This window comes from Schizophyllum commune (assembly GCF_000143185.2).
Source record: "Schizophyllum commune H4-8 unplaced genomic scaffold SCHCOscaffold_15, whole genome shotgun sequence".
In the NCBI taxonomy this organism is placed as follows: domain Eukaryota; kingdom Fungi; phylum Basidiomycota; class Agaricomycetes; order Agaricales; family Schizophyllaceae; genus Schizophyllum; species Schizophyllum commune.
The window spans coordinates 385,363-404,208 of record NW_026089552.1 but is presented as its reverse complement, the minus strand read 5'-3'; the positions used below and the strand labels follow the sequence as shown (position 1 = coordinate 404,208).

Sequence of the window (18,846 nt, the reverse complement as noted above, 5' to 3'; positions counted from 1 at the left end):
GGTACGTCTAGCATCGAATACTGTATCTATCTACACGGTATGGAAAGAGCAGCTGGTAGTAACGAGCCGTCAATAAATACACCCCATCCCGATCCGCGGGCGCGTTAGAGAGCGTAGTGTATACACGCCTGCCACGGCCCTGCGTACCCATACTAGCTACAAAGGAAACGTAACAGTAGAAGCTACACAAGACATGCTCAGACAGACGTACTACGCATTGCGCAGGTGGTGGCCAGCTACCGCCCACGCGTGCGCCGACGCTATTTAAATATGTACAGTACACAGAACGAAACGCCCGCGCCGCGGTGCGCATGATAAATAGCGAGAGGAAGGGGAGGGGGTATAGGGGGTGGGGGACCGGCGCGGCGAGTGTGCGCGCGGTCGACCGGCGAGGCAGGTGCGTGCGCACAGCGGGAAAAGACCTGCGAGCGCTGGTAGGCACGACAGATCGCTGCGCCGGTACGAGAAATGTTCGAGATAGTCGAGTTTGATGTTGTCGAATAAAGCGGGTGTGGTGTGGTGTGGTGAGTTTGTTCAATAGTCGCGGGCTACCATCCTCGTTCGGGTCCATTCATCGCGTGTCGTCGTGCATCCATCATCCTCCTCCTCTTCCTCTCGTTCGGGTGGCACATTTACCACCCGAACACCTCCTCGTGGATCTCGATTCCACCAATCTGATCCCGCCTCACCGGGTCGATCCAGCTCACGGCCTTGTTCACATCGTCCGCGAGCGCGACGGGGCCGCACACGCCGACGAGCATCCCGCACAGCGCGTCCTCGTCCTTGTATCCGCGCCCGAGGCTCGCCGTCCGGCTGATCGTCGCGTCGAGCACCTTGAGCGTGCGCGGGCGACCGCCCGACAGCGTGAGGCCGGGCGGGAGGGCGTTGCGGTCGAACGGCAGCTTCCCTGACGCGGAGACGCGCGTGTAGTGCACGCTAATGTTGACCTGCGTCGTGCTCGATGTCTGCAAGAGCGCGGTGAGCTGCGGGAGGAGCGGCGCGAGGCTCGCCGCGTCCTGGATGATCCAGATGAGCTCGAGGACCTTGACGCGCGACCGGCGCTCGAGGTCGCGCTGCAGGATATCCTGCATGCTCGCGAGCCCGAACGTGATGCCCGAGCCGCCACACACGAACACGCCGGCCGAGTAGCTGTGGAAGATCGCGTCGCCGGGCCCGCCGTAGGGGCCCTCGAGCATAACCTTCACCTGGCGGTCCGTGCCCGCGTCGTAGTACCCGCCGCTCTTCGCCATCTCGAACAGGCGCGTTGTCCACGTGCCCGTCTTCTTAATGAGGAGGACGAGGCCCTCGTGCGAGTTGGGCGCGCTCGCGATCGTGAACGGGTGCACCTCGCTCCAGCCGTAGAGGCCCATGCCGCCGGAGAGCACGCGCACACGCATGTGCTGCCCCGCGCGCCAGCCAGTGTTGATCTGCGGGACCTCCACGCGCACGATGCCGAGCTCGGGGAGCGCGCGGAGCGTGACGGTGTGGAAGCGCGTCTTGATGATGCGGTAGAGGTGGTCGAAGCCGTAGATTGCGCAGACGGCGATAATGTAGGGGAGGAAGGTCGGCTTGTGCATGTACGTCGCGGGGATGAGGACGATGAAGGCGGCGATGTGCGACCAGAGGAAGATGGTGTACCAGTTCTTGCGCCAGTAGTCGGTAGAGAAGAAGAACAGGACGTCCATGCAGATCGTCGCGACGAGGCCCCAGACGATGAAGGGCTTCTGCAGGCTCGCGGCGAAAGTGCCCGCGATAGACCATTTGTAGACTAGAGAAAATGAGTGAGGTTTGCGGCTTGAGAGAAGAGAGGGAACTCACAGTAGCCTAGTGTGTGGATGTTGACAGCGAGAACGACCAGGCGTCCGACGAAGCGATGGATGAAGTTGAGCTAGCCATCGCGTTAGCCACTGCACGTGATGTTCGTGTTCAAGCTCACCTTCTCGTAGCCAATCCCGAGGAGAAGACCGATCGGGTTCGCCTTGGTGCCGAACGCGAAGACCCAGACCATCTGGGCGACAGCTACCGCGCCCGTGCGAGCTGGCGGAGGATGGTCAGTGCGTTGCTACGGAGATATCGGAGGGCTACACACCGGGATCGCTGAAGGGGTTCGACATGTAAAACGCCGTGTATGCCATGACGGCGAACCAGATCATGCACGTCGCGACCTGGTAGAAGGAGTAGCCTGCCGTGAAGCGCCAGTGGAAGGGCGCAGTGAGGGGGCGGAAGAAGCGCGGGCACGCCGCGAGATGGGGCGGGCAGTTGGCCGGGGGGCCGCCAGCGGCGTGCTTGTCGAGGCGCTGGATGTACTGCGCATGCGTGTGGAGGGTGTGCGAGTCGTCAGACCCGCCGTACGCAGTCTTCTCGGAAGAGTACGTCGGGCGGCGCGCGATGGAGTGATCGGCGGGGCGGCGGGTGGCGGGGAGGGCCTTGCGGGCGAAGATGTGGCCCTGGAGCCACTCGGAGGGGACAGAGAGGCGTGCGAAGAGGCGTGGCAGGCGCAGCAGCACCAGCACGCCGAGGAGGGCGAGGAGAACGATGTTCGCATGCCAGAGGAGCAGCGCGACGTTCACCTCGGGCCCCTCAGCCTGAGCGGCGGCACCCTTGGCCGCCGCTGCGCTCGCGGTCCCGTTGGACGCAGACTGTGTTGCAGACATGGCGTTGACGTCGACGTCAAATTTGGTGGGGAAAGGGCGTAAGGAGTGTACAGCTTAGGAGACAACGAATGAACCCTGGCGAAACGGGCGTCCGAGAACGCAAAAGCAGACCGCGACCACGGCGGCGCACCACAAAGACGAATGGGGAGATGAAGGACGGAAAGAAGAAGGGTTCGTGCTCGCCGTCGTGACCGTTCCTTTTGACCGGCGCCCCGCAGCATCCGCCCGATAGATGTCCAGGTCTCGCGCGTGCAAGCTTGAACCGCTCCTGCCACCACGATGTGCCTGCCGCGACTCGCATCGCGACGGCCTGGAGAGGACGCGGGACGTGCTGTCGCGCCGGCTCCGACCAGCTGTCAGTGCGTCTACGGTCGGGTGTGTCGGCCAGCCATCGCATCGTCGGGCGCAGGAGGAGAGAAGCGCGCGCTCGAAGCATGTCGGCACGCCAGCTGTCAAGAGTGAATGCCCGCGCGACGTCATCGCCGCGGGCTTCCGAGTCTGCGTTCGAGCCTGGCGGTACTTGTGTGAGTTTGGCGCGTCGAGGCGTCGAGTCCAGCTGGAATCGAGTCGCCGTCGAGATGGCGGTCTCTGCAGGGTCTCCCTGCGCGCCCCGCGTGACGTGACCGAACATCAACCGTCGCGTTTCCTAATCGGTCAAAAGTGAGAAAATTCGCATCTACGACCTCCCGTACTTCCTATCTCGCGAACCGCGGCAACTAGCGACTTCGGACAAGGTGCGATGGGAGCGTATCCTCTAAACTAAGGGGTTTCCGAGTTTACAAGTCTCTGCAATCACTCCTTCCTTTACTATCCCCTCCGAACTCGCTGGGAAAGCGTGACACTTTGGCTCTAACAATTGTGCAACTTCGAGTTCTTCTTCGTTTCTTGTGGTTCAAAGACTCAATTGAAGGGTGTGGGCAGGCCAACCTCTCTGCCAACTAACTAGTCCCTCCCCCTCCTCCCTCCCCTCCTCTCGATTTCTCTCTCCTTGTCACCCTCCTCTGCCACCAGCGCCCACCATCACAGACCCCGCTCCAGCCATCACAAATCGTCCGTTAGGTACGACAATTGTTCCGTGATGTCGTCCGGTGGTCGTTCGATGGCTATTGAACGCCGTCAACGGCCGGTCCAGGGCCGGCAAATCACACTGCAATCATCGGACGGCACCCTTCCGTGGTACGAGCTCTGTTTTACCTTCCGCGAGCTGATCCGTTGCTGCTCGAGACCCGGACATGGGTGGGGGATATAAGGGAGGAGCGTAAGGTGGGTGCACAGTCTGTGTGTACGAGTCTGCTCTATATTCTTATGCTACATGCTGCAGTACACACAACGAGTACAAGGCAGGCTACTATGAGCGTACAAAGCAGGCTACGTGCGTACAAGTCACAACTACAGGTACGGAAATTAGGTCGGTGAGCAGGAGAGAATGGACGGAGCGCAGGGGGATAGAGGGTGGAGCTGAGGCTTTGACAGAGATGAGAAGGTCAAGGATGAGACGAGAAGTCGACGGGCAAGATTAGCCATGGTTGAGGCTGTGGGGATGGTCGAGAGCTGAGGAGATCAAGACGGAGGTGAGAAGACCGTGACGGAGGTGAGAAGACCGTGGGGCAGATGTTGAGATATTGCTGGTCCTCGAGACTGGGCTGCGGGTCGAGGCAAGCATGTCGAGGGCCGAGATGAGCATGTCGAGGGTCAAAGTGATTGAAACAGAAGTCCAGGTTAAGGGTATAGTCGAGACTCATCCAGTTGCCACAAAGTCGGTAACGAGCAAGTCGGAACTGAGTAAGTAGAGAGCGAGCAAGCCAAGACCAAGCGAGTTAAGAAGGAGCTTGACGAGTGAGTATAACAGACGAGGTCATATTGCATAGTACATATCAGGACAAGGAGGATAATACAGTATAGACGACTTGGAAGCAAGAGTGAAGCAGTGAGAAAGTGCTCGAGAAGGTAGGCAGATGCTCGAGAGGTCAGGGAAGTGCTCGAGGACCGGGTGAGCTGCTCATAGCACAGTAGAGTGTTCGAGGGTCAGCGGAATGATCAAGGGGTCAGCAACGCGCTCGAGGGGTCAGCATCATGCTCGAGACCTTGTCTAGGTAGCCAAGAAGATTTTGTGTAAGTAGGGCTCCCCAGACCGCATTACCTCGCTCGGCGGACGACGATTCATTGCTATATTGATCCGAGGGCTTCAGAGATCGCTCGGGGGGCTTCGGGTGCAGCGATATTGTTTGGGAGGCGACGGACAGCGAAGGGGAGCTTCGGGAGGCGGAGAGCGCCGGGGAACTCGAGAGAGCGTTCGGAAGCTTGGGGTAAGCGCCGGGGAGCTTGAGGTGAGCACTGGACAGCTCGGGATGAGGACCGGAGGCTTGAGGCGGAAAGCGAGGGTAGATGACGAGCTTGAGAGCGGAAGTGGAAGCGAGGCGTGAAGGTGAAATTAAAGGGTGTGCTTGAGAGCGAGAGCGAGGGCGAGGGTCGCGCTTGGGAGCGAAAGCAAAGGACGCATTTGAAAGCGAAGCGAAGGCGAAGGCTGCAGACTGAAGGGGAAGACGAGGAATGAGTGTTAGACTCACGAGCAGGAAACGCATCACGTACCTCATTACCCCGCTCGCCGAACAAAATTCTATTGCTTCACGACTTGAATCGACGGGACAGCATCGGGTTGTATTCGACACGCAAGAGTCGACGGGGAGTAGTCGAGGTGAAGCCGGAGTCGCGCGAGAGTCGTCAAGGTGAAGCCGGAGTCATTGAGCTTGCACGACAGGTAGAGCGATGCTGAGGGGATGGACAACTTGCAGATAGCGCTGGCGGTCTGCTGCTCGCGTTGGCGCGACACAGATGGTGCTGCCGAGTCGATGACAGCGTGAGCGAGTTGTTGAGCGAGAGCGCAAGCCTCATGGTCTGCGTCTTCATTGCCGAACATCGAGTCACCACTGCGAGATTCTGGATATTCATATGCTGTCGCCTCTCGCACGAGAAGCAGAGGACGCACCGTATATCCTCGCTCGGCGGAAAAAAATGCATTGCTTCAACGCCTGATGGGGTGGTTGGCGCTGCCTTCGTCGATGAGGGCGAGCGTGCGACATGAAGGACTGTTCATTCGAAGACGAGCGTGCGAGTTGGGGGATAACGAGGCCGGCAGTCGGCGAACAGGGGCCGCGAGTCTTCCAGCCTCGTTCGACGGACGTGAGTCATCCGCGTCGTCGTGATCTGGGCACTTGTAAGCGTTGGGATAGATCGCAAGAGTCGCACTACGCACCGTATATCACCGCTCGGCGGACGACGATGTATGGCTTCAGTGTTGTGTTCGACTTGAACAGGGCGTGCGGCGACGACAGCGAGTCCCGGTGCTTTCGAAGAGGTTGGACAGCGTCGAGGGACGGGGTTAACAACAGGGAGGTGGTATAGATCAGAGTGAGCGCGGTTTTGCGGCGGGGCGGGGCATAGCACGTACTGTATACGCCTGCTCGCCGGGTCAGTGTTCATATACTCATCCACTACAGCGGGCCGCGCATAGCGAAGTGCTAGTTGTCGAAGGCCGAGCGTTCAGCCTCGCACGGCGATGAGGAGAAGTGATACTGAACGAAAGCGCTCACAGCTGCTGTGGGCTCGACGCCGACGACGAGAAGACATGAGAGGAAGGACGTGGCGGCGCTTTGCGCCGCCGCGGACGGGAAAGTCAAGCGGCGAGACGGGCGGGCAGCGGTCCGAGAGCGCACGAGAGCGATCGAAGACCCAAATTCCGGGCGATCCGGGTCGCGGACAGACGGGAAAACCTACCAAATCGGAAGGTTTTGACGAGAAGCCCGTCGGAGTCAACAAATCGACATTTCTCCCCGCGCGGGGAATTTGCCTAGGCCACTCCGCGCGGGTGCCTGAGTTGAGGCGATCTTGTTCTTGCCAATACACGTGTTTTGAGCAGCGCGACGCTCAACGCGGAGGTCGCTGCTAGAGATTGTCCCGCGAGGTTTTCTCAATGAACAATGAAGGAAATTGATGGACATTGGCGTAAAGAAGACCGATTGAGTGCGAATAGAGGCCCCCCGACATCTCCGAAGGCACCTGCATAGCGGGGAGGCACTCGACAGGGCGGCGCGCAAACACGGGGAACGATGGTGACGGCCGGGAACAAGGAACGTGCCTTAAGCGCCGGGCGCTAACCGGCTTCCGCCCCGCCTCACCGGTCGTCGGCAATTCCCGACCGCACTTCCCCCCGCCCCGCCTCTTGCGTTCTCGCGCTCATCGCCATCGCCCCCCATACTTTCGACAACGGCATTCTCACTGCCAGGAGATCCCCCTTGCATCTCCAGCGAACGGAACAGACAGCACAACGGGATCCTTGGGAACTTCCTGAAGAACACGGCCACTGCTTCACGACGCGATCTCAGCCTACGGCACCTATCCCCCATCACCCCCAGCACCCACGATGGGTCCAAACATGTCCCAGGCGCATCTCCGAAGCATCCCCGAACGCTCGCCTGGTGCTGATGGACAAGGAAGGCGTCCGCTCTTATCGTAATTGAGGGTCGAAGCAAGATGTATGCACATCCGACCCGAATAACCTCGGTAAGTCGTCACCTGGGTGGACATACCTGACCTCTAAGGATCGAAGGGGGGAACCTGGGAGTGCCGTTTTATGCGATTGCGACTCGCCTCCGCGGCGCGATGGGGTCTGTAGAACGTCGAAAAGGCCGTTTTGAATATGTGGCGTCGCTTTTGGTACGTTCGTGCATCCCCCGCGTGGGCCTTCGCTGACCGGATAAACACAGATAAATAGTCTTCTAGTAGTAAACATGCGTTCTAGGAAGTTTGGACGGCCCCTGCGCAGTTGCCAACTCGCTATACATACCGTCTCCTCGTCCACCCACATCTTCCCCATCACGAACGCGTGCTATAACCGACGCCCATCCCCATGTACGTCACTCTGGCTACACTACCTAACATGCTTGGCGCATTACGATGCTCCTCGGACTCTACCCTCGCGTCCAGTCCGCCGAATATCCGCTCGCCGCCATTCCGCTCCCCCACGACTTCCTCCGCTTCACGGTACGGGGCTCCTTCCCAACGCGACGCTCTAGACACTGAAATATCGGATCAGAAGTTTTGAAGCATGATGCGCGCCGGCGGCGGCCTCGGCGCGTCCGCGCCCACTCTGCTATCCTCACCTTGGCGAGAACAATGGACCAGCCCCCATTTTCCCCTCGCCGAGGACCGCCAACCATCTTGACATTGGCGCATACACGTGCCGCGTCACTACTGGAGCCTTGAGGTAGCGAGTCAGTGAGGAGGACGGGCTTCTGGCGCGCCGCCCTCCGCGACGCTCAAAGCCTGCTAAAAGGAGATACAGCGTGATGGCAGCAACTTGGACTCTTTCCCGGTCTTTGCTGCGTCGCACCCCCGCCACGTCAGCACTGTCACGTGTCACGCGACGTCTAGTCTGCTCTCTAAGACTTTACTAACGCTGTCGCACCGTGGACGCGGTCAAACAGACGCTGCACAACGTTCTGCAACTTGCACGCCACCCAACGGACAGATCGCAGAAATCCCCGTATTTTGCGGCAGAGGCCACGTGTGCGGCATCCCAAGCCCCGGTGAGCAAGTCTCGATGCATTTTCTGCGCGCTCTGCCTGACAATCGTGCAGGGGAGCGGCGGAAGATTGAATGCGCGCAGAGCGCGCATCCCCCAATCTTCCGACTTTTCGGTGGGCGGGTCCCGGTCGCGGACCGCCGAGGTCTGATCCGGAAATATACGACGCCGGTCTGGAAGATTGGGCGGCGACTGGGCACGGCTTTGGGCCGTTTGCGAGGTATAAAGGGTAGGGCATCTGACCGCTCTAATCAGCAATCCACTGCCTTCCTCACACTCTCCTACCTTCCCTTCGCTTCGACATCTCTTCCTCAATACTTTCTTGTTCTCGTCCTCTGTGAGTCCCCTAACCTCGTTCTTGTTCTGAGTCTTACAACCTCTTTCCTTCAGGTCAAGCAGCCCCTTCGGCATTGACTAGTAAGTCCGCCTTTCTCGGTCACTATTACTTGTCATACTCGCCCTACTCCTTATTCAGACGCTCAACGACTTATTGAATCGAGCGCTTTCAATCCTACGAGCGCTCTACACATTGACTGATCGCCTTCACAGCCTTTTTCCGACGCGCACCATCAATCGACACCGAACGCACTTGTCGGTTTTAATGCTCCTCGGGTACGTCTATCCTAACTCATTGGGCAGTGATGACACTGCACGTCGCTGTCTGTCCCTTGCTCGTCGGGTAAGGACGGGATGGATTTCGGACGTCGCACCACCCTGACCGGGCGTGCTCTGGGCCATCACGTCTAGCAACACGACTCGCGCTGGCCACGCTCATCTCACCACCATCGGCGCCGGCGCCGCGCTCATCTTCCGCGCCTCGATGCGCGCTCAGCGGACTTGCAACATGAGGCCGGAAGACGTGGCCGACCATTTCCGCGACTCCCGACCTCCTTGTTGGGGCGCGTCTAGCACTCCGAGCGACGCGGCTGGAGTTGTGGTCTGCGGTGAGCACGACCTTATCATTCATGCTTGCTTGTTTTGACGGGCGACAGAGAGACCGCTCGACGGTGTTCGGGTGGGAGCGGGCTGCCGTACGGCCTCCGACGGCAGCTGGGCTGCAAGTTTACTGCCCTCTCTGTCGAGGACAACACGACGGCCTCACTACCGCGCTCACCCCGGTGAGTCTGCGCTCTTTCTCACCGCCAGCTGCGCCGTACTCATTGGAGACCTAGAGCGTGGTGTTACCCCGAAGCTACGCCCCCTTCTCCTTGCTCCCGACGCGACTTCGCAGGAGTGCGAGCGTTGTCAGTGTCGGTGAGCTAATGCCCCTCCGTCGCGTCTCGTGGCTCATCTCAGCGCAGGTGATGAGCGCAGGGCGTTCGGCACGCCGTCGCCCACCCCCTCCTTCCTCTATGTCGGCGTCTGGGATATCCCCGCCTGTCGTCGTCACCACGCGCAACGATTCAGGACGCCTCCCCCTCCTTCTATTCCCTTTGCCCGGGTCATTCCGACAGCACGCGATGGTACGGCGGGCCTTTTTCTCGAATCTCGCAGGCCGAGGGTACCCCTTTCGGTCGTGATAGCGAACTTGGGGTGAAGGGAGACTGGTGAGTACACAAACGCGCGTCAAGCGCTACACTGGAGGGAGGGCGATATCTCTTTGTATGTCCCGCCTTCACGTCGTGTTGACTCGTTTTCAGATGCCTTTTCTTGAAAACCCGGGCCGCTGGAGGCATGCACGCGCGCTCTCGGGCGGACAACGTAATGAGGGTGGTCTACCCCTCGGTCTTGGTGGGTTACGCTCGCCCCCCTAACGCATCCAAAATCTCGCTGACCCCCTTCCAGATTTAAATTATTGACATTAACCGGGCCATGAGGCGCACGCTCCAGCTCCCTCTACCGATCTAGGCGAATAGTTAGGGGCACCATTGCTGCGCGCCGGTGAGTTATGCTCATCACACTTTGACCTCGCTGACCCCTTCGTCCATGATTTCTCTTCGGTCCCCCGACCGCCGGAGCCATGCGTGCACTCCCCTTTCAGAGTATGCGAGGGGGAGGGGCCCTCCCCACTTGTTTGAGGAAAGGACCGCGCTGGGAGGGGGTGGGATGCTGGGTGAGCTACTATGCGCTTTTCTGATTTTTTATCTCTACAAATCACCCTCAATGAACCCATTTTCAGATCAGACTGAGCCGCCGAAGGCACACGCCCGCTGCCTCGGGCGAAATGTCCAGTGGGGGAGGGGTCTCACCCCCATCACTCCCTGAGAGCGATATGAGCAGGCACTTCGGCGCGGGAGGGGGGTGATATTACTGGTGAGCTGATCCCTTTACCGCTCGCGCACCCTCGTGATGACTACGCCGAGGGTGGGGGCACCTCCCCCTTACCCTTTTGACCTCATCGTGCTAATACCGCTTTCGAAGGATTTTCAGACAACTTTTCGCCGACCCCGAGCCGCCGGAGGCATGAGCGCGGTCCCTAGGTGAAGGATGCGACGAGGGCAGGGTGCCCTCCCTTCCCTTTCGCTGCCGCAAACAGACCAACCCCGCTTCACGCGACCATCTGCCAACATGTTGGCGAGGTCGAGCGGCCGGAGGCGCGCGCGCACCCCCGTGAAGGCTGAGAAGAGGGTGGGGGTCCTCCCCCTCTCCGAATTGAGTCAAGATGGGGGTGTCTTGACCCCTTGTAAGACGGCTTTTGATGACTCTTAGCCGCCAGAGGCGTGCGGGGGCATCCCTCGAAGTGGGATGCGACGAGGGTGGGGGACCCCTCCATCCGCCGTCTCTTATCATAGGGTCCCCCTTCGCATTGTTTTTGAGCGACTTTAGGCGAGTTCGATGAACTGGAGGCGAGCGCGGGCCCCCTCGTCAAGGCGTGCGACAAGGGTGGGTCTCCGTCCCTCCCCCTTCTTATGTCTTAAGCGTACTGATTTCCCATCGAGACGATCTTCGAGGGGTGGCAGCTGCCGAGGCGTGCGCGTGCCTCTCGGGCGAATGACGCGAAGGGGGAGGGTCCTCTCCCACCCCTTTGTGAAGACGGGATGGCTGCGGGCGCGCTTGAATGGCGGAGGGGGGCTAGAGTTGTTGGTGAGTTATGCCCCTCCTTCTTGTTTTCAGTCAAACTTACTGGCCCCCATCTTCGCTAGGTTGAGCCGCCGGCACGCAGACGCTGATCCGCGCGAGCTACGCGACGAGGGAGAGGATCCCCCACCTTTGGAAGCGTGAAGAAATGGGTGAGGGGCGCCTCCCCTCGCGAAAGGGGGGATGTAGTCATTGGTAAGTCATTTCGACCCCTTTGTTTCTGTTGCAGCGTACTGAGTTCCTTCCCTTCGCAACAAGGCAGAGCAGTTGGGGGTCCATAGGTGAGGGGTACGATAAAGAAGGTGCGTCACCCTCCCTTGACCTTTTCCGTCAAGATGTAATAAATCCTTTCAAACCGACATCTAGGCGACTGTAAGAGCAAGGCCGAAAGCGCACGTAGGGGCGTGGGGGATCGGGCGGTCAGCGGCGGGGTGGGAGGTGAACCCTCCCCTAACCCCCATCTCCAAAGACTAACAATCCTTTCGAGGGGTTCCAGCCGCCGGAGCCGCGCGCGGGCCCCTCGGTGAAGGATGCGACGAGGATTGGTCACCCTTACACCCCCGTACCTTGTCATGAGGATACTGACCGTCTTGACCAGGATCTTTTGGACGCCTTTGTAGCGGGGGGAGCAGTCGAAGGTGCGCGTAGGGTTGGGCGATGAGATATGGGACGAGGGTCGGCTACCCTCCCCTCTCCCCTCTACTCGCAAGAAGCGGACTTGCCCCCCATTTCGCAGGATTTCGAACGACTTTTCGGCGAGGCCAAACCGCCGGAGGCGAGAGCAAGGTTCCTAGGTGAGATTTGCGACGGGGTGGGGATGCCCTCCCCCTCCTCCATCTCCTAGGAATTGTCAGGAGCGCGCCAACGCGTGAAAAGGGGACGTTTCGATGGGATCGAGCTGCCGGAGGCGCGCGCGGGCACCTCGGGTGCGCAATGCGAGGGGGGTGGAAGGTGGGGGGGGGGGTGGTGTGCCCTTCCTCTCCCCCTTCCTATCTGAACGCATACTGTCCCTGTTCCCGCCGGGATTCTGGTGCCCCAAACCGCTGTGCGTATGCGCGCGCTCCCTAGGTGAGTTCTGCGGAGAGGATAGGATACCCTCCCTACCCCCCTCTTACTATCGAAGACTGACCTCTGTTTGCAGTGCGCTCGTGACCGCTGGGCGGCCGGCGGTAATTTCGTGCGTTCGGTGTGAAGAAGGGGATGGAGGAGGGGACTTCCTCCCCTCCCTCCTCCCCGCGAAGGTGGGTGGATTACCATGTCGGCGGTGAGCTGTCTCTTGCCAAACTCCTTCCCTCCGTTCGCCTCCTCCTCCCTCCTCCTTCTCCTTTCCTTCTCCTCCTTTCCTCCTTCCCCTTCCCCTTCCTTACCCTCCTCCTTCCCCTTTTCTTCTCCTTCTCCCCTCCTTCCCCCGTCTTTCCCCTTCCCCCCTCCTTTCCCTCCCCCCTCCTTCCTCTTCTCCACCTCTTCCCTCTTTCTCTCATCGACACCCTCCCCTTCACGACACGCGCCACCTTCAACGCGATTCTCAAGCCTGGGAAACCGTGAGGTGGAGTGCGACTGCGAGGGAGGGGCATCGAATTGGGGTTGGTGCGCCTGGGGCGTGCTTTCTCATTCACTCACTGACGCTTTTTCAGTTCTGGGCGCGATGGAAACAATCGCGTTGACGCGCTATCCGCTCTCGTTCTGCGCGAGGGGGGAGGAGGGGGAGAGCGAAAGGATGGGTGCCCGACGAGTTCGCGGCTCTTCGTGATAGAGGGGAAGGGATTGCAGGAGGGGACTCGTGATGAGATGAAGCCGGGGTGAGTGCTACACATCCACTTTCTGGCTCATAGGGGTGGGGTGTTGAGTCGCTTCGCCTCGCGTTCGACGACGCGACGCCTTTGCAAGCGTTGGGTGGAGCGTAACCCACGGGTTCAAAGGTTTCTGACTATGTCTTCTAGGTGAAGCGATGCACGACGCTTAGAACAAGCGGACGGGCTTGCCCGTGGTCGTCTTGATGTGCAGCGACCTGACGTTTTGCCAGTTCTTCTTGAGCAGGGTGACCAAGAAGGTGATGCTCAGACGAAGGGAGGGTTAGTGACAGGCACGCAGTTTTGGTAAAGCACGACTGAAATAGGGCTGGATGGGCGAGCGGGGATGGAATGGGATGGGTTATGAGTGGTAGCCCGCGCTTCAGCGACGCTGGGCGGAGGTGGGGGAGGGGGGTGTCGCTCTCACTCACGCTTCGCAGGTTTTCGAGCGGCTGGGAATTTCGAGCGAAGTGCGGCTGGTAGCAAGCGTTCAAACAGGTTAGTTGATCATCCTATTCGACGAGCTCGGACGCTGCTAACTCTGCTTTCAGGTTCCTCCTCCCTCCCCCTCCGATTTCGAACTCGGGAGTCCCCGCGAGCACGAGGCGCTCGGAACTGACGACACGCGCATGTTCGACTTTTTCGACGATGAGCGCGAGATGCGTAGGGCGACGAGAAAGGTGGGGGACGGGGTGGGAGGGGTAGAGGAGGATTAGCAGCGGTCGAAGGGGCTTTCGCAACGACGGGGAGAGGTGAGAAAGAGGTTTCTCGTGCTTACTCCCCCCTTCTCAGGCTTTTTTCGACGAAGGGGTGCCTGTGAGACGAGAAGGAGGGTGGCGAAGTGGTGCGGAAGTGTGGCTGGTAGTAAGCGGCACGTCGATAAGGTCAGGAAGCCAGCGCTGTCGACGTTGCGTGGGGCTGAGGGTCCTTAGTGTGAAATGCGATGCTCGGGGGGCAGCACTTGCTGCCCTCTCGTTCACTCTCACTCAACGCACGCGCGAAGGACAGGGAATTCGGTACGTCTAGCATCGAATACTGTATCTATCTACACGGCATGGAAAAGAGCAGCTGGTAGTAACGAGCCGTCAATAAATACACCCCATCCCGATCCGCGGGCGCGTTTGAGAGCGTAGTGTATGAACGCGTCTGCCACGGCCCTGCGTACCCATACTAGCTACAAAGGAAAAGTAACAGTAAAAGCTACACAAGACATGTATAGACAGACGTACTACGCATTGCGCAGGTGGTGGCCAGCTGCCACCTGCGCGCGCCGACGCTATTTAAATATGTACAGTACACAAAACGAAACGCCCGCGCCGCGGTGCGCATGATAAATAGCGAGAGGAAGGGGAGGGGGTATAGGGGGTGGGGGACCGGCGCGGCGAGTGTGCGCGCAGTCGACCGGCGAGGCAGGCGTGTGCGCACAGCGGGAAAAGACCTGCGAGCGCCGGAAGGCACGACAAAACGCCGCGCCGGTACGAGAAATGTTCGAGATAGTCGAGTCGATGTTGTCGAAAAAGCGGGTGTGGTGTGGTGTGGTGTGGTGAGTTTGTTCAATAGTCGCGGGCTACCATCCTCGTTCGGGTCCATTCATCGCGCGTCGTCGTGCATCCATCCTCCTCTCCTCTCGTTCGTATGGCGCAAAATTTACCACCCGAACACCTCCTCGTGGATCTCGATTCCACCAATCTGGTCCCTCCTGACCGGGTCGATCCAGCTCACGGCCTTGTTGACGTCGTCCGCGAGCGCGACGGGACCGCACACGCCGACGAGCATCCCGCACAGCGCGTCCTCGTCCTTGTATCCGCGCCCGAGGCTCGCCGTCCGGCTGATCGTCGCGTCTAGCACCTTGAGCGTGCGCGGGCGACCGCCCGACAGCGTGAGGCCGGGCGGGAGGGCGTTGCGGTCGAACGGCAGCTTGCCCGACGCGGAGACACGCGTGTAATGCACGCTAATGTTGACCTGCGTCGTGCTCGATGTCTGCAAGAGCGCGGTGAGCTGCGGGAGGAGCGGCGCGAGGCTCGCCGCGTCCTGGATGATCCAGATGAGTTCGAGGACCTTGACGCGCGACCGGCGCTCGAGATCGCGCTGCAGGATGTCCTGCATGCTCGCGAGCCCGAAGGTGATTCCCGAGCCGCCGCACACGAACACGCCGGCCGAGTAGCTGTGGAAGATCGCGTCGCCGGGTCCGCCGTAGGGGCCCTCGAGCATGACCTTCACCTGGCGATCCGTGCCCGCGTCGTAGTATCCGCCGCTCTTCGCCATCTCGAACAGGCGCGTCGTCCACGTGCCCGTCTTCTTGATGAGGAGGACGAGGCCCTCGTGCGAGTTGGGCGCGCTGGCGATCGTGAACGGGTGCACCTCGCTCCAGCCGTAGAGGCCCATGCCGCCGGAGAGCACGCGCACGCGCATGTGCTGCCCCGCGCGCCAGCCGGTGTTGATCTGCGGGACCTCCACGCGCACGATGCCGAGCTCGGGGAGCGCGCGGAGCGTGACGGTGTGGAAGCGCGTCTTGATGATGCGGTAGAGGTGGTCGAAGCCGTAGATTGCGCAGACGGCGATGATGTAGGGAAGGAAGGTCGGCTTGTGCATGTACGTCGCGGGGATGAGGACAATGAAGGCGGCGATGTGCGACCAAAGGAAGATGGTGTACCAGTTCTTGCGCCAGTAGTCGGTAGAGAAGAAGAACAGGACGTCCATGCAGATCGTCGCGACGAGGCCCCAGACAATGAAGGGCTTCTGGAGGCTCGCGGCGAAAGTGCCCGCGATAGACCATTTGTAGACTAGGGAAAATGAGTGGGATTTGCGGGATGATAGGAGAGGGAACTCACAGTAGCCTAGTGTGTGGATGTTGACAGCGAGAACGACCAGGCGTCCAACGAAGCGATGGATGAAGTTGAGCTAGCCAGCGTGTTAGCCACTGCACGTGATGTTCGTGTTGAAGCTCACCTTCTCGTAGCCAATCCCGAGGAGGAGACCGATCGGGTTCGCCTTGGTGCCGAACGCGAACACCCAGACCATCTGGGCGACAGCTACCGCACCCGTGCGAGCTGGCGGAGGATGGTCAGTGCGTTGCTACGGAGATATCGGAGGGCTACGCACCGGGATCGCTGAAGGGGTTCGACATGTAGAACGCCGTGTACGCCATGACGGCGAACCAGATCATGCACGTCGCGACCTGATAGAAGGAGTAGCCTGCCGTGAAGCGCCAGTGGAAGGGCGCGGTGAGGGGGCGGAAGAAGCGCGGGCACGCCGCGAGATGTGGCGGGCAGTTGGCCGGGGGGCCGCCAGCGGCGTGCTTATCGAGGCGCTGGATGTACTGCGCATGCGTGTGGAGGGTGTGCGAGTCGTCGGACCCGCCGTACGCAGTCTTCTCGGAAGAGTACGTCGGGCGGCGCGCGATGGAGTGATCGGCGGGGCGGCGGGTGGCGGGGAGGGCCTTGCGGGCGAAGACGTGGCCCTGGAGCCACTCGGAGGGGACAGAGAGGCGTGCGAAGAGGCGTGGCAGGCGCAGCAGCACCAGCACGCCGAGGAGGGCGAGGAGAACGATGTTCGCATGCCAGAGGAGCAGCGCGACGTTCACCTCGGGCCCCTCAGCCTGAGCGGCGGCACCCTTGGCCGCCGCTGCGCTTGCGGTCCCGTTGGACGCAGGTTGTGTAGCAGACATGGCGTTGACGTCGACGTCGAACTTGGTGGGTAAAGGGCGTGAAGGAGTGTACAGCTTAGGAGACAACGAATGAACCCGGGCGAAACGGGCGTCCGAGAACGCAAAAGCAGACCGCGACCAAGGCGGCGCACCACAAAGACGAAGGGGGAGATGAAGGAGAGAAGAAAGAGGGGTTCGTGCTCGTCGTGATGACCGTTCCTTTTGAGTTCCACGCCGCGCAGCAGCACCCCGATAGATCTCCAGATCTCGCACGTGCAAAATTGAACCGGCCCTTTCCTCCTGCCACCACAATGTGCCTGCCGCGACCGCATCGCGACGGCCTGGAGACGGCCATCCACAGACAAATCTCTCCGCGCGGCCGTATTCATAAATACACACAGCAAGTCCAACACGCCGCGAGCGCCTGCGAGAAGCTTCGCGGCAGCATCTGCCTCTTCATCTCGTCTCAACGGCGTACCTCGGCGACAGTGCATCCCCCCTTCAGCTAGGACCACTCTACGCACGGATATGACCTCGACAGGGACTATGAAGACGGGCAGGTAGCCACCTGCCACGGAGCTTTGTCCCATTGTTCGTCCGCTGGACCTCTCTAAACCCGCTCGGTCTCTTTGACTTCATTCTCGCGCTCAGTTTTGCGCTCGACGGTGGCGCGTCCTCAAACGGCACATCAACCCCTCTCGAACACAAACCACACTTCCTCGAGAAATGGGACGCGGACGGGCGCAGGGTGCGGCGGTCATACCCAATCAACGGAGACTACAGAAGCGCCATCAACAGCGTCCTGACGCTGACGCTCTCTCTTGCACATTGATGCTCTCCTTCGCACACCTACGCTAGCGTCAGTGATTGCTACGCCGACACAGGCGACGGAGGAAAGCATGCTGTACGCGCGGCAAAGAGGAAGACCGCACACGAATGTGGGAAGGTGGATGCGGCGAAGACGTCGTGTTTGGCCGAAGACGACACGAACGTTTCGTCCATTCATCCATTGGATTCTCTTGTCTGGTCTGCTCTTGTCGACGCGGTCGCTCTTTCGGTGGCGCAGGAGATGGCTTTTTGTCGTTTTCTAAGGTCTACGTGGTTATCTCTGTTGTGGCGCAACTAGCCGCAAATTCACTGACGCGCCGTGGGCCAGCGTAGCGCTCTCCAGGCTCGCACTTGGGCGCTTGAGCCTAAATGACGGATAAGCGTATTCAATTCCGCGGTAATCGTCTTGAATCGGCAGGCAAGCTCTAAAGTGATCGGAAGTTGGAACTCCACGGTTTTACACGGAACTCCAGCGATTTGGGATTTGCTGAGTTCCGTTGCAATGCTGGGTGTCCCCTATCTACTGAACTCGGGCGAATAGGACCTTACTGCTCACTCTGACTTGTGGCTTTGTCCCGCTATCGGTTCTCTTGGTCGGCGCAATAGTCTTGTCCTGCAACATGGGCTTCTCTTCTTGTCCTAACTCGCGTCGACGCTTTTCAATAAGTATCGCAACGTTAGAAAACAATTTATTGTATCTTTTGCTCTCCGCCGACGCATCTTTACAACTTCCCCAGCCTCTGCTTCCGGTCGTCTGTTTGCCTTCGCGGACGTCCACATCATGTCCATACTGCCTTCCTAGGCGGCTGACCGACGTCGGAATCTCGAAGCGTTGCGGCCTGCTACACTGACATGAATTGTCCGTGATGTCACCGTCAATGTCAACATTTGCCTCGTCGATCCTTTACCGCGGTCCTCTTTGACGTTCCTGTCCGGCGTCGATCTCTCCGCGATGTCAGTCGGTGAACAAGTCGGACCGCGTTGACATATGCGGCGATAGTCCTCCGGACTGTGCTCCTTAGCAGATGGTACTTCGACCTCCGAATCTTCACCACGAGCAAGGAGAGCGACCTGGAACCTCTTGCCTACTTGGCCTCTATCGAGTCGCGCCGATGACTGCAATTTCATTACGCCTACAAAGGCCATCCAGTGCTCTTAGCCTCCCGCGGTCCTTCGCTCGGGGGGCACATGCCCGAAGATGTTCTCGAGATAGCGTCTCCAGCCTCGATACCGCATCTCTCACCGTGTCTCTACCCTCGCTGACGGTCGTCCCAAAGTCGAACTTCCTGATGATAGCAATGAAATCCGTGAACCTTCGCAGTCCATCCT

At 59.9% G+C, this 18,846-nt stretch overlaps 1 protein-coding gene across 1 annotated transcript; it reads right to left on the bottom strand.

Annotated features, from left to right (window-relative positions):
• Positions 1–513: 513 nt before the first annotated feature.
• Positions 514–16,909, bottom strand: SCHCODRAFT_02643965 (uncharacterized protein). The gene is made up of 4 exons (XM_050346367.1): positions 16,146–16,909; positions 15,993–16,093; positions 1,819–1,888; positions 514–1,768 (listed from the first exon to the last, which is right to left on the bottom strand). The coding sequence occupies exons 1-4, from the start codon at positions 16,708–16,710 to the stop codon at positions 633–635; spliced, it is 1,872 nt and encodes a 623-aa protein (XP_050197271.1). The 5' UTR covers positions 16,711–16,909; the 3' UTR covers positions 514–632.
• Between the last annotated feature and the right edge of the window lie 1,937 nt (positions 16,910–18,846).

What these genes read in the sequence shown, in the direction of transcription:
- SCHCODRAFT_02643965 (XM_050346367.1), bottom strand. Translation starts at nt 16,710, where the DNA reads ATGTCTGCTACACAACCTGCGTCCAACGGGACCGCAAGCGCAGCGGCG. An exon ending in GAACCCCTTCAGCGATCCCG is followed by an intron (nt 16,094 to 16,145) that starts GTGCGTAGCCCT and finishes ATCCTCCGCCAG; the next exon opens with CTCGCACGGGTGCGGTAGCT. An exon ending in TCGGGATTGGCTACGAGAAG is followed by an intron (nt 1,889 to 15,992) that starts GTGAGCTTCAAC and finishes CGCGATGGCTAG; the next exon opens with CTCAACTTCATCCATCGCTT.